This window comes from Delphinus delphis, chromosome 13 (assembly GCF_949987515.2).
Source record: "Delphinus delphis chromosome 13, mDelDel1.2, whole genome shotgun sequence".
Taxonomy (NCBI): Eukaryota; Metazoa; Chordata; class Mammalia; order Artiodactyla; family Delphinidae; genus Delphinus; species Delphinus delphis.
The window spans coordinates 42,161,382-42,176,827 of record NC_082695.1 but is presented as its reverse complement, the minus strand read 5'-3'; the positions used below and the strand labels follow the sequence as shown (position 1 = coordinate 42,176,827).

Here is a 15,446-nt window from a genome sequence, read left to right as displayed (position 1 = left end):
ATATAGGAAAGAAAATTCTGGGAAATAGTTCCAAGGTTAGCTGAGTTGATACCATACAAAGCCAATGCAACTACAATGGGAAAGGTATAGCAGAGGGACCCTCACTCACTGTTAGGAGAAACATAAATTTGTATAATTGTATAACATATTTTTCACCCTGAAATTCTAATTCTAGTGATTTATCCTGTAAATATAATTCTAACTATGGGAAATGACAAACAAAAGTTTATTCATTGCAACATTATTTGCAGTAGCAACACCATGAACAGTAATGATCATCAATAGAAGACTGGTTAAGAATTTAACCTTATATCTGTACGTTGGAAAGAATGATCCTCTCATGGGAAGATCCTCAAAGATATGTTAAGTGAAAAAATCAAGATACAGAACAGCGTACAGTATGCTACCACTTGCATTGAAAGATATATTCATGTTTGTATATGTATGGAATATCAATAGAAGTATACTGAAAATATCAGTAGAAACATACTGATAACATCCGTTACCTTCAAGAAGAGAAACTTAGTTACTGGGGGACCAAAATGAGATGGAGTATTTATACAATTTTTTTTTAATTTGTGTACCACGTGAATGTATCAGTTATTAAAAATGAGAGTCTCCTTTAAATGAGACTGTTACATGCATTTCTTCTGTTTATTTCTGATATATGCTTCTTGAAATCAAGATCTTACAGAAAATATTCTTGTGACCTGTTTTCTCTATGATAGGTAAAGCACAGTATACCTTTATAACTCTATTAAAAATACAGTGAAGGGCTTCCCTGGTGGCGCAGTGGTTGAGAGTCCGCCTGCCAATGCAGGGGACATGGGTTTGTGCCCCGGTCCAGGAAGATCCCACATGCCGTGGAGCTGCTGGGCCCGTGAGCCATGGCCATTGAGCCTGTGCGTCTGGAGCCTGTGCTCCGCAACGGGAGAGGCCACAACAGTGAGAGGCCCGCGTACCGCAAAAAAAAAAAAAAAAACAGTGAAAAACCTTCTTATAATTTTTAATTAGATGAGGCATTTTTATGACCCCTCAATAACCAATGAAAATTTATATGGAGTTATGATAAAGTAACTGCTTAATTTCTTTCTAAAGGAATGTCAATGTATGAAATATATATATATACATGTATAGATATATTTATATATGTATAAATATATGTATATATGTATTCAATTAAACAAGACAAAGCATGGGAATACTTGGAATGAAGAGCCCTAAGGAAATATGAAATATGAAATTAAGTGGGTTTTTTTGCAAACTTGGAGAGTATTTATTTCAATCACATCCTTTTCCAAAGATCAATTCGAAATTTACTTGCTTCCAAGTGTCTTTTAAAACTTACTGTGCAAACTGCAGATCTGCTTCCTAAGAGAATTAGTCATGACTTCACTTCAGATGATGGTGAGACTGTCATGTCTTTCATTACTTCACTCACTTGGTCATCATCCTCAAGATGACCAGGAATGAGGGAAAAAACTTTTAGAAAGGAATAAGTGCTAACCTTAGTAATGAAGCAAAGCTGTCTCTGGCTCTGTCAGACAAGGGAATATTGTAATGACCACTCTTATACCATCCACTATTCAAGAAATAAAGAAATATGATGTGTCAAGTGCAGTCGAAGCCCCGTGTGTTCCCTTCTCTTCCAACCATCCTGATTTTGCTTTTTATTTTCACTACATATGGATACATACATAGACAACACAATACATTATAGTTATGCATGCTTTTAAGTTTTCTTAAGCAGTGTGCTTCTTGAGGGCAAGGTATGCATGTTTAAACTTTGTTAAACTTTTTCTGCATTGAATGTTTTTTGGATTTATAATTGTAAGATACATAATAAAGTATAGATAATTGACAGGTACAGTTTAGAGAATAATGAAGTGAACATGCACATGCTCACCACCCAGCTTTATAAAAGCCTTACCTTTCTTGTGCATTTCTCTCCCCGGCTCCCAACAGAAGTACTCATGTCCTGACTTTTGCAACAACTAATTCCCTTGCTTTTCTTCGGTTTTACCTCACTGTATCTGTTAAACACTATATTTAGCTTTGTAGGTCTTTAAGCTTGCTATAAACATTCCTTTGTGTATACTCTCTCACAATTGGCTTTAGTTTTTGCTCAGTGTTTTGGAGACATATACCCGTTGTGTACATGTAACTGTAGTGCCTTCTTTTTCCCTGCTATATGGTATGCTACTGTATGAATAAATCATAATTTATTCAGTCATTTTCCTGTTGATGAATATTAGGTTACTTCCAATTTTTTTTTTTTTTTTTTTGCTATCACAAGCAATGCCTTTATAGGTGATTGTTTTTATGCACATATACTAGAGTTTCTGTAGGCTGTATACCTCAGAGTGGAATTACTGGCTGAAGGACACTTGCCTCTTTGACTTTCTAGATCTCACTACCTTGTTGCCCACAGCAGGTGTCCTAAAGTCCAATAGCAGTATAGGAGTTTCTTGGGCACCAGATGCTCACCAACATTTTATATAGTCTAAAAAAAATTTTTACACAGTCATTTTAAATTTTTTCCAACTTGAAGGCTGTGAAGTAGTGTCTTATCATAGTTTAATATGTGTTTCCTGGATTAGTGTGGTAGAGCATTACTTAATAAGCTCCTCATAAAGAGAAAATCATTCAGGTGTTCTCTTCTGTGAACTGCCTGTTTAAATGGTCCATCCATTTTTCTGTTGCATTGTTTTTTTTTATTCCTTTGAACCAACAGTCCTACATAAACTCCAGACACACACCTTTTATCAGTTATATGTTACACGTCTTCTCCCATTTATGGCCCGTCTTTTCACTTTCATTATGGTATCTTTTGATGTAGAGAAGCTTACATTTTCAGAGTTGAATTATCAATCTCTTCCTTAAGTGTTAGCACTTTTTGTAGCTTGTTTAGGTACAAGGTCTTAAAGATATTTTCCTGTATTGTCTTCTAAACGTTTTACCTTTTATGTTTAGGTCTTTAATTCATCTGACACTGACTTTTTAAAAAAATGGTGTGAAGTAGAGGTTCCATTTTCTTTCTTTCCAAATGGATAACCAGTTGTCCTATTTTCTTTCTTTCCAAATGGATAACCAGTTGTCCTATCACCATTTATTGAAGCACTTATTCTTTACTCACAGATATGCAATGCTAGCTGCCATAACCCAAGTATCCCAATGAGGGTAGCTGTGTTTCTAGGCTTTTTATCGTCTCATTCTTATTTTGGTTATTGTGCCAGTACAGCTTTCTCCTGGGCAGCACCGGCATCTGCTCTAATGCCTTCTCTGATTCTCAACCCCTTTCTGTGTTTGGCCTCTGGGGATTTCCCTTACGTCTTGTGAGTTCAGTTATGCATTTAAAGGGCATATGTTATGTTTATTAGATCTTATCCAGCATTTCTTTGCCTGTAGTGAGAGATTTTTTGCAGACTATATAGTTAATGATAACCTAATGATGGAAAGAGAAGTTGTTTAGCTGATTCCCAAAAACAAATGTTTGTGATCATCTCACCTTGAGGATACAAGGGAGGAAAAGCACAAAGTGCTTGCATATTGCATTCTTCCAGTAAAGCACAAAGTGCTTGCATATTGCATTTTTCCAGTAAAAGAGGTAAAACTGACATTTTAAATAGCAATAATGTTTGAATATATTTTGGCTAAAATTTCACATTAAATAAAAAATCACTTTGTATAGATCAGCAAAACGTGACCAAAACAATACTTAGATTTCGAAAGTAAAACAAAGCAATTGAGTCAAAAATAATCTGACTCTCATGCCAGTTACAGGAAGAATAAAACCAATGAGATAGAAAAGCTTCTGCCTCCTATGATACAGCCTTGTGAGGAAGATTTAGGCAGAAATGTGTCCATTTCGATGGATAGCTGTGGTGTAAACACTATAAGCATCAGCACTTTGGGCATAAACTATACAATGTGTCTCATAAGAATTAAGTGAGTTAATGTTTATAAAGAATTCAAAACAGTGTCTGGCATGTAGTAAGCACTATGTGAGTGGTTGTTTAATAAAAATAAGGGGTGGAATTAAAACCATATCATTTGGATGGTGTGTCCCTATTTCGCCCCATATAGGAAACATGTCTTCAAGCCAAGGACCATATCGTTTGTTTCTGGTACTTAGCACGAAAAGAACGTTCTATGAGGATGAGGAGTAGGTGAATGCACCTTCGTGAGAAGGCTTCCCAGGGCCATGTGTGGTATCGCAACACATCCCTCTCTTCCTGGAGGTCCCCCCATTTTTACTTAACCAGTGTCTGAATCCACTTTCAGGGACCCTGCATGCAGTGTATATTCAACAATTATGTGGCGCCTTCCCATCACTATAATGTTCAACAACGGCCAAAGACATTGGGGAAGACATAGAGATTGAAAACAGGCACATGACAAGATGCTCAACATCACTAATCACCAGGGAAATGCAAATCAAAACCACAATGAGATACCACCTCACACCTGTTAGAATGGCTATTATCCAAAAGACAACAAATAACAAGTGTTGGCGAGAATGTGGAGAAAAGAGAACCCTGTGTACTGATGGTGGGAATGTAAATTGGTTCAGCCACTATGGAAAACAGTATGGAAATTCCTCAACAAAATTAAAAATTGAAGTACCATATATTCAGCAATTCCACTCCTGGGTATTTTTTTTTTTCTTTTTAGGCCACACTGCACGGCCTGTGGGATCTTAGTTCTCCGACCAGGGATTGAACCCAGACCCTCTGGAGTGAAAGTCCTAACCACTGGACTGCCAGGGAATTCCCCACGCCTGGGTATTTATCCTAAGAAAACAAAAATGCTAATTAGAAAAGATATATGTACCCCTATGCTCACTTCAGCATTATTTACTGATATGGTAGCTAAGATACGGAAGCAGCCAAAGTATCCATCAGTAGATGAATGGATAAGGAAAATATATACACGTGTGTGTGCGCGCGCATGCACGCGCGCGTGTAATGGAATATTACTCAGCCATAAAAAAGAATTAAATCCTGCCGTTTGTAACAACATGGATGGACATAGAGGGTATTACGCTAAGTGAAAGAAGTCAGACAGAAGAGACAAACAGTGCATTTTACTTATATATGTAATCTATAAAACAAAACAAATGAACAAAAAATAAGGAAACAGAGAGTTATAAATACAGAGAACAAACAGGTGATTGTCAGAGGGGAGGGCGTGTACAAGGAGGAAAGAAATAGATGAGAGAGATTAAGAAGTACAAACTTCCAGGGGCTTCCCTGCTGGCACAGTGGTTGAGAATCCGCCTGCCAATGCAGGGGACACGGGTTCGATCCCTGGTCCAGGAAGATACCACATGCCGTGGAGCAGCTAAGCCCGTGTGCCACAACTACTGAGCCTGCGCTCTAGAGCCCGCAAGCCACAACTACTGAGCCCATGCACCTAGAGCCCATGCTCTGCAACAAGAGAAGCCACTGCAATGAGAAGCCTGTGCACCGCGACGAAGCGTAGCCCCCGCTCGTTGCAACTAGAGAAAGCCTGTGCACAGCAACAGAGACCCAACGCAGCTAAAAATAAACTAAACAAATTAAAAAAAAAGAAAAAACAAACAAACTCACTCAAGAGATCAGATTTGTAGTTCCCAGAGGCAGAGGTTGGAGGAAGGGGCAATTGGATGAAGGCAGTCAAAAGGCAAAAACTTCCAGGCATAAGATAAATAAGTACTAGGGATGTAATGTACAACATGGTAAATGTAATTCATGCTGTTGTACGTTATATATGAAAGTTGTTAAGAGAGTAAATCCTAAGAGTTCTCCACAAGAAATAGAATTATTTTCTGTTTATTTCATTTTGCATCTATATGAGATGATGTCCACTAAACTTATTGTGATAATCACTTCATGATGTTTCTAAATCAAATCATTATGCTGTACTCCTTAAACTTATACAGTGCTGTATGTCAATTATATCTCAATAAAAGTGGAAGAAAATATAAAGTATACAAGAGGATGTGTATAGGTTAATGCAAATACTGTGCCATTTTGTATAAGGGACTTGAGCATCTGCGTATTTCGGTATCCACAAGGGGTCCCGGAACCAATCCCCCTTGGATACCAAGGGATGACTGTACTGCAACTTATAAAATAACAAAGGTAAAATAAATATAACAAAATATTTAAAAATTTTTTTAAAAGGCTCTGACAAAATTTTGGCAATTCACCAACACAAGGATGTTTTTATCATTCATCTAGAAATGCAAGTCAATAGTATATTCAGTTTATTTTGGAATAGCTATCTTTAACTGACGGTCTATGCTCAAATGGCACCAAATTATTAATTTTTAATTAAACATTTTTATTAATTAAATTTGCATGTATGAAAAAAGTAACATACAAGGCAAGTTATATAGTCTCGGGCTTATGTAAAATCCTGACTGCTTTCAACAATTACTGAACTCTCTTTTCAAAGAAAATCTTCATACTAATGTATGTTTGTCCATGTAATAGACTGAAGACAGCCACAAATATGGCATTCTCAAAACAACACGTAACTACTAAATGTAATGTTGCAAATTAACTTATTTCCTTAAAATTTCACTAAATAATTCTAAGGAGCACAACAAAATATTAAAAGCTCCCAGGGTTTATCCTAAGAATTAGGCAGTCTTCTTTGATTTTTTCTTCTTTGCTTCTTCCTTTTTCTTTCCTGTTTCATTTACTTGTAATTCAATTTCTTTGGCACTAAACATCTGAAAAGAGAAAAAAAATTAAAAAGCAAACTTCAATTATAGCAATAATTTCTAAATATTTATAATGTGAAGGAACCCAATTATATTTTATAAATTTTTATGTTCTATTTATAACATTATATTTTATAACTTCAAATATATAATGAAATATTTCACAAGGTTCAAAAGCAACATACTTGTAACAATTACGGACAAAACCAGAACTCTATGACATTTCCACTCTCGTGTGCTAATATAGAAAGCTGGGCAAATGCAACATTGCATTACATCGCCTATATATGATAACTCTGAAAACATTTTTATGCGAGGCTTATTCTATTCATGAGCAAATAACTCATTACTGAACTCCTATCCCTACCCCACTGTGATTCTTGAAAAGGTTTGTCTATCTTGTCAGCTCATGGACTAGCCAAAGGCAGGAAAATGATGATTTACACTGTGCTTTGTTTACAACTACTGAGTAGAGAGCAAAACAGTTTTTATTTTATTTAAATCAATTTTATTTTATTTAAAATCAAAGTTGGGAGCAACTTGCTCCAGATCACATGGTTAAACAAATGTATCTGCTGGAAATTAAACCCAGATCTATCCAATTCCAAAGCACAGGCTCTATTCACTACACAGCCTATTGTGAAATATCATGTGGAAAGATAGTGTAACTTTGGTGCCAGTACACATACCATTCTACCACTCATAAATAAAACTATATGTATATCTGTGTGTGTGTGTCTGTCCAGGTGTGTACATATGTATGTGATGGGGCTGGAGAGGTGACTCTGGACTCAGTGGTTCTGTGTCCCTGTGGTGTTGGCACATCTGTCCCTAAGTCCTTGGCAGCAGGGGTGACAACCTGACCCAGTTCCTATCTCCATACTCTGTGCTCAGCACGCTGGTTATTATGTCCTTGCAGAGGCAGACCCAACTACCCTGTCCCCATTTCTCTAATTCATTGAAACTTGCTCCTGCACTCTCCTTGCATCCCCATCCATTGGTGTCAAAACAACAATAACAACAACAAAAAAACTGTCAAGAAAACAAAAGCAAAAACCACTACTCCACACAGCACTGATTTTAACATTATTTCCCCTTGAAATATTTTCTTTAAAACAAAAGTTATATGTAAAATAATCCTTTTTAGCGCACTTTTCATATAGTTTCCCATGCAAGTGCTTTTGTATACTCTCAGCTAAAGGACAGCTAGTTAGCAAACAGTGTGAAGCTCTACCTAATGAACAATAGTGAACCACATATCAAATGTTCTTTAGCCAATGAGTCCTCTATCACAATATTTGGAACAATTTATCACAGCGTTCTGAATACTTTATTTTGCAGTCTACCAGTTTTAACACATAGTGGCTGACAAAAGGTGTACAAATAATAATGCTAGACTTGCCATAAAGAAATATGGAAAGATTATCACACTAGATATTAAAATGCAAGTCTTACATAAGCTCAAGGCACTCATAAATGAAAAGTAGAGAAAATAGATAAAAACCAGTAGGCAATCAAGAAAGGGTGGGGTTTTTTTTTGTTGTGTTTTTTTTTGCGGTACACGGCCCTCTCACTGCTGTGGCCTCTCCCGTTGCGGAGCACAGGTTCCGGACGCGCAGGCTCAGCAGCCATGGCTCACGGGCCCAGCCGCTCCGCGGCACGCGGGATCCTCCCAGACCGGGACACGAACCCGCGTCCCCTGCATCGGCAGGCGGACTCTCAACCACTGCGCCACCAGGTAAGCCCAAGGGTGGTTTTTTGACATAATGAAGGATAACATTGTGTTAGAAGCCTAGAGGGCCAACAATTATATAAATGGCAGCAGAATGACACTGGCTAGAAGCTAATCTTGATTTCAGAAGATGTAAAGACAGGAAGAGTAACTGTTCTCTATATGGTGCCAGGAATGAATCTTTGTAAGGAATATGCTACACTGACCCTATATAGGACTGACTCAGTAGGGGTTCCTACTTATAAGAACATACACTAAATGGGGTAGGCCTATATATAGATCTCAGCACATCTAGGTCTTCCCAGAGGGCTAGGAATAGATAACTGCTTGTGTAATAAGCATGTACAAATTAGTGACTATTAGGCTACAGAAACAAAACAGAAGTCATCATAGTGTCAGTGGATGCTAATGGATGTTTCAGGCTTATAATAAAAGATTCACAGGTGTCAACAACATATTAAATTTTGTCAAAATACTTTATACTACAGATATTTTTTCCGCTTTGGTTAATGACTTACCTTCAAAGGTTGCTTTCTTCCTATTATAGCAAGTTCAATGTTTTTTCCACCAGATTGGACAACCTAATGTAAAACAAGTGCAATTTTAGAATTACTTCAGGAAAGTCTCTGTTTTAAAAGGCGACTGAATGAGGGGAAAAAACATGCTTTTCTGTATATGCTTTATTAGATCACTTACTTCCAGCAAAGCTCTTATTGCTAATTTGATAGCTTCACTGTCGTTTGCTATAGCATCTTCTGTGTAATTCTTTTCTAGAAATTCTCGGACAGTTTTAGCACTTCGACCTATTGCATTTGCCTTGAAAGATAGAAGATAATTATTAATATCACTGCAATATGAATGAACTTATGGTTACTAAGTGAGGTTTAGAGCTTACTCCAATATTTCTTAGCATAATTACTAAATGAAGATTGTAGGTTCAAAGATTTAGCAAACATTTCAACAGCTCATCTGATTACTATATGAATAATCTGTGGTGATGGCATGCCTGACTTTCAAATATACCAATGCTTTCCTGGCCAGTGCTTTCTATTTCCTTAATGGCTCCCAAGTCCTTAGTAGTCAGAAAAGATTAAAAGAGTTGAAACTCGAAAAGATGTGAAGAGGAAAGGAGACATAACTTTGCAATATGATGAAAAAAGAAGAAAAGAAAAAAAAGGACATCACTGTGAAGAAGAAAGTTGTTTCTGTGGATAGGACTGTGCATCATTTTCTTAGAACTTAGCTAAGTATACTAATTACTGATTCATTATCCTTTGACTATAAGCAAGAAAGGCTGCTTCTGTTCCATGCCCCATTTTTCTTTGTTCTTTAGAAATTTTCATCAAATGAAGGGAAGAGGTAAATGCATTTTCCTGGCTGCATGACTACAAGTAGTATATGGCATGTTCTTTCCATTTAGTCTCAATATCCAGTAATAGTAATGATAATGATGATGATAACAGTAATTTATATTAACAGAGCACTTAATGTGCCAGGCACTATGTTAAGCATTTTACATGGATTATCTCATCTTAACCATCACAAAAACAATTAAATAGGAACTGTTACTACTCTAATTCATACAGGGTTAAAAGAGCCTTCTCAACCTCAGCGCTGTTGGCATCCTGGGCTGCATAGCTCTGCCCTTGTGAGGGCTGTCCTGTGCACTGTAGGATGTTTAGCAGCCTTTATCCACTAGATGCCAGCAGCACCCCGGCCTCAGCTGTGACAACCAAATGTGTCTCTAGATATTGCCAAATGTCCCTTAGATGGGACAAAATCACCCCCATTGTGAACCACTGGCTTAAGTAATCTTGCCCAAGATCATATAGCGGGTAAGCAGAAGATCTGAGCTTTGAAACCAAGTAGACGGAATCACCAATCCAAGCTTTGAACTCTATACCCCATGCTGCCACATGCCCCTTGCTGTGATGTCTCTAGAGAGAGAAAAGAACCAGCAGAAAGGCCCATCCTTTCACTGAAGGATTCTGGCACGAAATGGGGGATGTCTCAGTTCCAACTGGTAGGTATTATGATTACTGGAAAGAGATCTCAAAGGAGTCTTTTAGGAAGTGAGAATGAAAACACACCTTTTGTACTACATGAGTATATAATTCTGCTACTTGACAGAACTTTTTTGATACCTTTATATTTCAGAAGATTAAACTAAATAGCTGTGAAATTTTAAATCAGATTTTGTGGCCTTGAAATTTCATTAAGATCAAAGGTAAAGCCTTCAGCCTGGTATGACTTTGGAGTTTATCAGCTTCCAGTTTATTTTGGTTAACTAATTGGTTGCTGCCCAGAGAGGAAGTACATAAGGTAGTGGTTTGTCCAAAAATCTCACTGAGCCTTTAAAAGTCACCTTGTAAATTCCTGGTGACGTTCCTGTCCACCTCTTCCGATTGCTGATGTCAAAATTCTTTAACTCTTAACCTATTTGACTGGTTTCCTAAAATCTAGCTGCTTCTTGCCACACTCATGCCCCTACCCTCCCTGCAACCCGATCACCCACTCCAGCTCACTTCAACAGACTCTGATGGGTTTGCAGTGTTTTCCCTGCCTGCCTATCCAGATTAATGATGATTTTCTGTGGCAAACAATATGAGCTGCCAACCCCAATGTCCATTCTTCCTTTGTAACTGAACTCTAGGCAATGTGCCTGCTGAAAAATGTCATGTCCTACCCTCTGTTACCAAAAGGTATATACAAGTGGAAGTAACTGGGTGAAACTTCTAGTAATCCTTGCTGCCTGTAATGCAGACATGTTGGCTCGAGGTCTAGTAACTACCTTGAGAGCATGAGAAAAGACTAAGATAATAAAAGAGACAAACACCAGCAACTGCCTATTTCAACCTTCTCATTATGTGGGAGAAATAAATCCTTCTGTGTGAAGAATCATCGCATCTCTGTTGTTAGGAGCCAAGAACAATAACTCACGAATACACCTTTGAGTAGATCCTGTGACATACTGCCCCACCTCCCTTCAGAAATGAAAGCCTTATTCCTACAGTTGCTGGAAGTGCCAATGGGACACAGCCCTCAGCTATTAACTTTCTTTGAGAGGTGTCTTTGTTAACAAGAGCTGCCTCATCTAAGGTCTTGTACTATCTAGGGTTGGCCCAAGTCCAATGACTGATTGATGAAGAGCTATTAATGTCCAGTCCCCTCACCCCAACTTGGAACAACTTTGAAGAGCTACCCCAGATCCAGGGCTTCCCATGGGATTGATGAGGCCTTTATTGAGATTGCACTGCAGTCCAACTTTTCCCTTGGCCTAATCTGGTTCCCTTCCCTTCAACAAATGCTGATCCCCAAAGCACTTCCTAATATACTTCCTAAAAATGATGGTTAAATGGCCTTTAAAATATTTTCCAAAGAATACCAGAGTGGAGAGAGGATTTATGATAAAAGGGTTCCAAATTCAAGTAATCTTGGAGACTACTACTTTAGCTGCTTCTAGAATATTTATAATGCCTTTTAGAAGATGCAGAACGTAATAAAATTTATTAAATTTCTTTAGAAAAACATCTCTCAAAGTTAATTAACTTTAAAGAGCTTGTTTACATTACACCTATTAACATCAAAAGAAATACACTTTGAGAAACACTGCTCTGAAATATACAACATATTAACTTTGTTCCTGTTTTAAAGTGTTACCTACAACAGCAAAACACTTGGCCTTATAAGCTCTTCACCATCGCTCCATCCAAGCTGTCCTTGCCAAAGTCACCAATGACTTGCCTGTTACCAAATTCAATCATTTCATGTCCTCTTCTTACTTGATCCATCAGTGGCACTGACTCAGCTGATCAACTCTTCTTAGAATACTGTTTTCACTTAGGATCCAGGATATTGCTTTCTGGGTTCTCCTCCTTTACAGAATAGACTGGATCTATCCCCACCTTTCACCGGCCACTGCCCCTGATCTAAATCTGGTCTTGCCTGAATTATTATTAAGAGTCCCCTAACTTATTTGCCTGCTTCTACCCTACAATCTGTTCTCAATAAAAGAGATACTTTTAGGGTTTCCCTGGTGGCGCAGCGGTTGAGAGTCTGCTTGCGGATGCAGGGGACACGGGTTCGTGCCCCGGTCTGGGAGGATCCCACATGCTGTGGAGCAGCTGGGCCTGTGAGCCATGGCCGCTGAGCCTGCGCGTCCGGAGCCTGTGCTCCGCAACGGGAGAGGCCACAACAGTGAGAGGCCCGCGTACCGCAAAAAAAAAAAAAAAAGAGAGATACTTTAAAAATATAAATCAGATCATGTTACTCTAATAAGCAAAAATCTCTAGTATCTATTTCACATGTCCTCTATGTGTACGCTGTAAGACTACAACCTAGTACTGCAGTGTTGTCATCTCATGGTACCAGAGCTGTGTTCTCAAGTCCTCTATACCATCCTGTCAGGCTACGTGGTATAGTAGTTCAGAGTAAAAAAACAAAACATAGAATCAAACAAACAAAAAAACTTGATCTTGTGTTTAAAGTGCCATAGCGCGCCCCCCCCCAACAAATAAAAATAAAACCGAAGATTTTACTCCGCCTTTAAAGACTGAATATCAGAATTTATATAAAATGTATAGAGAATCCTTTGGCCTAGGGAAGTAGCATGAAGTAGTGGACAGAATACTGGACTAACAAGCAGAAGACCCTGAGTTCTAACTCCAGTTTTGCTATTAACTAGTGAACTTTAAAAAAAAAAAAAATCACTTAACTCCTGAGTCTTACTTACCAAATACGTAAAATTAAAGTTTCCACGACTTTTTTGTTATTGATGATTTTTTTAAGCTGCATAATGCTTCCTTCAACCAAAATCTTATAAGAAAGTACAACATGTAAAATCAGTAAAATGATGATAACGGGGTGTAGCTGTGTGTGTGCACATGCTCACGCTGTTCACACCCTCCCCACCTCCACCACGTGGCCTTGCAGTACCACAGCAGCAGTTTCAGACCTGAGTGATAAATGAAATCCCCAACAATTAAAAAAATTTCCATAATTTTCCTGACTGACCTTGAAATGAAATAAAAATGCTTCTCTATATAACCCCCAGGGAGCAACCAAATTAAAATAGAAAATTATGTAAACTTGGAAATTGTTATGATATTGAAATTAAAGGTCAGGATGTAATGATAAATGTAAACAGAAGATGGCAGACTTCAAAATATTTAGAGAAAGATTGAGTGTAATAAAATGTTTAGGGCATAGATTTGAGAGGCACATGAAATCTAGTACCTGTAAAAGATTTCTAACCGGCAGAAAAAAAGTCTGGCATTTGCATCAGGTAAATTCATAGTTTCTGGTTACCAATTAGATTGTCCAGATAGCTTTTTAAGATGTGCAGTTAATAACGCAAGTATTCAGATCTTTGTGGCAAGAATATAATCCACTGTTTTATTGGCCTGGTTAACTCATAACCGTCTTATGAGTATGGTAAGCTAAAATCAAATCCTTTAGTTAATACAGGTTTAAAGACCAAGGCAGTATTTCCCATGAATTTATTTGGCCCTTAAGAACAGTAAAATAAGCTCTCTATAAAATTATTTAAAGCCTGAGTGTTTAAACTTTTAATAAAGTCAAAATCACTTAGACTCTATAGTATATAGTCTTATTCTTATATATGAGAATATACAAAAATTCACTTCTGCAAGCTGTCACTAGTTTCCCTAAGCCCTAGACTTTTGTATTAGATTTGAGTTTACCATTAAACAAAGTTAGCAGTTGGGTACTAAAACAAGAGTAACAACTTATCTGGAAAACAAACTATGTTCCAGGAATTATGTGGATACAACTGCCAGGTACTGACACATAGGTATAGATTCATAGTTTGGGGTGCTTTGACTCTCCTAGAATAGAGGATATATTAAAGATTTCACCATGAGATTTAAAAGCTCATTTAATTCTTTACTGAAAACAAAAAGACTATTTCTACTCAAAGCAAGCATCCTACTAATACGGAGGAATGAATGATGAAAAGAAACTGGGTATTTATCTTAATTTGTCATTTATATACATTTGGTTTGTCACATTTTTCAAAAGTAAAGATCCTGTGATTAATAAACCAAAGTGTTTCTTTATCCATCAAAAACCATCATAGTTTCTGACTAGCTAAATTGTTACATAAAGTTTATACTACCATCAATATTTTAGTACAACATAATTTGTTGTCATGCCTGAAAGCGATAAAGCACCTACTCAAATTCTAAAATACATTAACAAATTCATGACTCACCTTCCAAGCATGATAAGTACCAGAGGGATCAGTCTGATATAATCTTGGGATACCATCATTGTCAAAACCTACAATTAAGGCAGAAATACCAAAAGGTCTTCGTCCATTGCTTTGAGTATATTTCTGAAAAATAAAATGTTTTCATGACTACTTTCTATATGAGGCCTTTTAAAGAAAGGACAACACTATTACTTATCAAATAACAAATTCCAATAGTAAAGTATTCCTGATAATATGATCTTCATTAATTCCTATTGTGTATAATTTCAAGATCCTCTTCCTTTTTTTGTACTAACCACAATCCATGATGAAATTTTAAGAAATAAATGTACACGATATGTAAAATAAAATCGTAAGTTTCTTATGTATGGTCTTAAATTTGTTTTCTCGTTGCCTTATGTAAGTTTGGTAACATAACTAGACTTTAAGCTTTTTTCTTACTTCAGAGAACTGTGCATGTCATACCATTTTGGTTCCCAATAAAGCTGATTTCAATGAGCTGTGCTTTGGAAGCATGTCCTTGGTTTACATTGAGGGACACTTTGTTATTATCAAGTATTCTTACTTGATACTATTAGTATCAAGTATATTCTGTTCACTATACCAAGTTATCTCTATATAAAAACCCAACTAAGACACTTCTTTCAGTACCAAGACAAGGAACCTCTGTTTCTCTTGAAGAAAAAATATGTTTTTTCCTGACTGACAGTGGGGCACTGGAAACCAATGGTATTTCTTTTTACTTTAGTGCCAGGAACTTTCTGAATTTG

The 15,446-nt window shown here is 37.2% G+C and overlaps 1 protein-coding gene and 1 long non-coding RNA gene across 4 annotated transcripts in view; one reads left to right on the top strand and one right to left on the bottom strand.

The window, feature by feature from the left end:
* LOC132436602 (uncharacterized) overlaps positions 1-15,446 on the top strand; it is a 52,542-nt gene that overhangs the window by 13,999 nt on the left and 23,097 nt on the right. The window contains exon 2 of the long non-coding RNA XR_009521815.1: positions 8,317-8,450. This is a non-coding gene — a long non-coding RNA (uncharacterized lncRNA). The remainder of the gene's footprint in view (positions 1-8,316; positions 8,451-15,446) is intronic.
* The window catches only part of PSMA8 (proteasome 20S subunit alpha 8), a 30,933-nt gene continuing 21,793 nt past the window's right edge, over positions 6,307-15,446 (bottom strand). For all 3 annotated transcript variants that reach the window (XM_060029519.1, XM_060029518.1, XM_060029520.1), the window contains exons 4-7: positions 14,677-14,799; positions 9,141-9,260; positions 8,963-9,025; positions 6,307-6,721 (exon numbers count right to left, since the gene is read on the bottom strand). In XM_060029519.1, the coding sequence (XP_059885502.1) occupies positions 6,629-6,721; positions 8,963-9,025; positions 9,141-9,260; positions 14,677-14,799 (399 nt within the window). In that variant the 3' untranslated portion in view covers positions 6,307-6,628. The remainder of the gene's footprint in view (positions 6,722-8,962; positions 9,026-9,140; positions 9,261-14,676; positions 14,800-15,446) is intronic.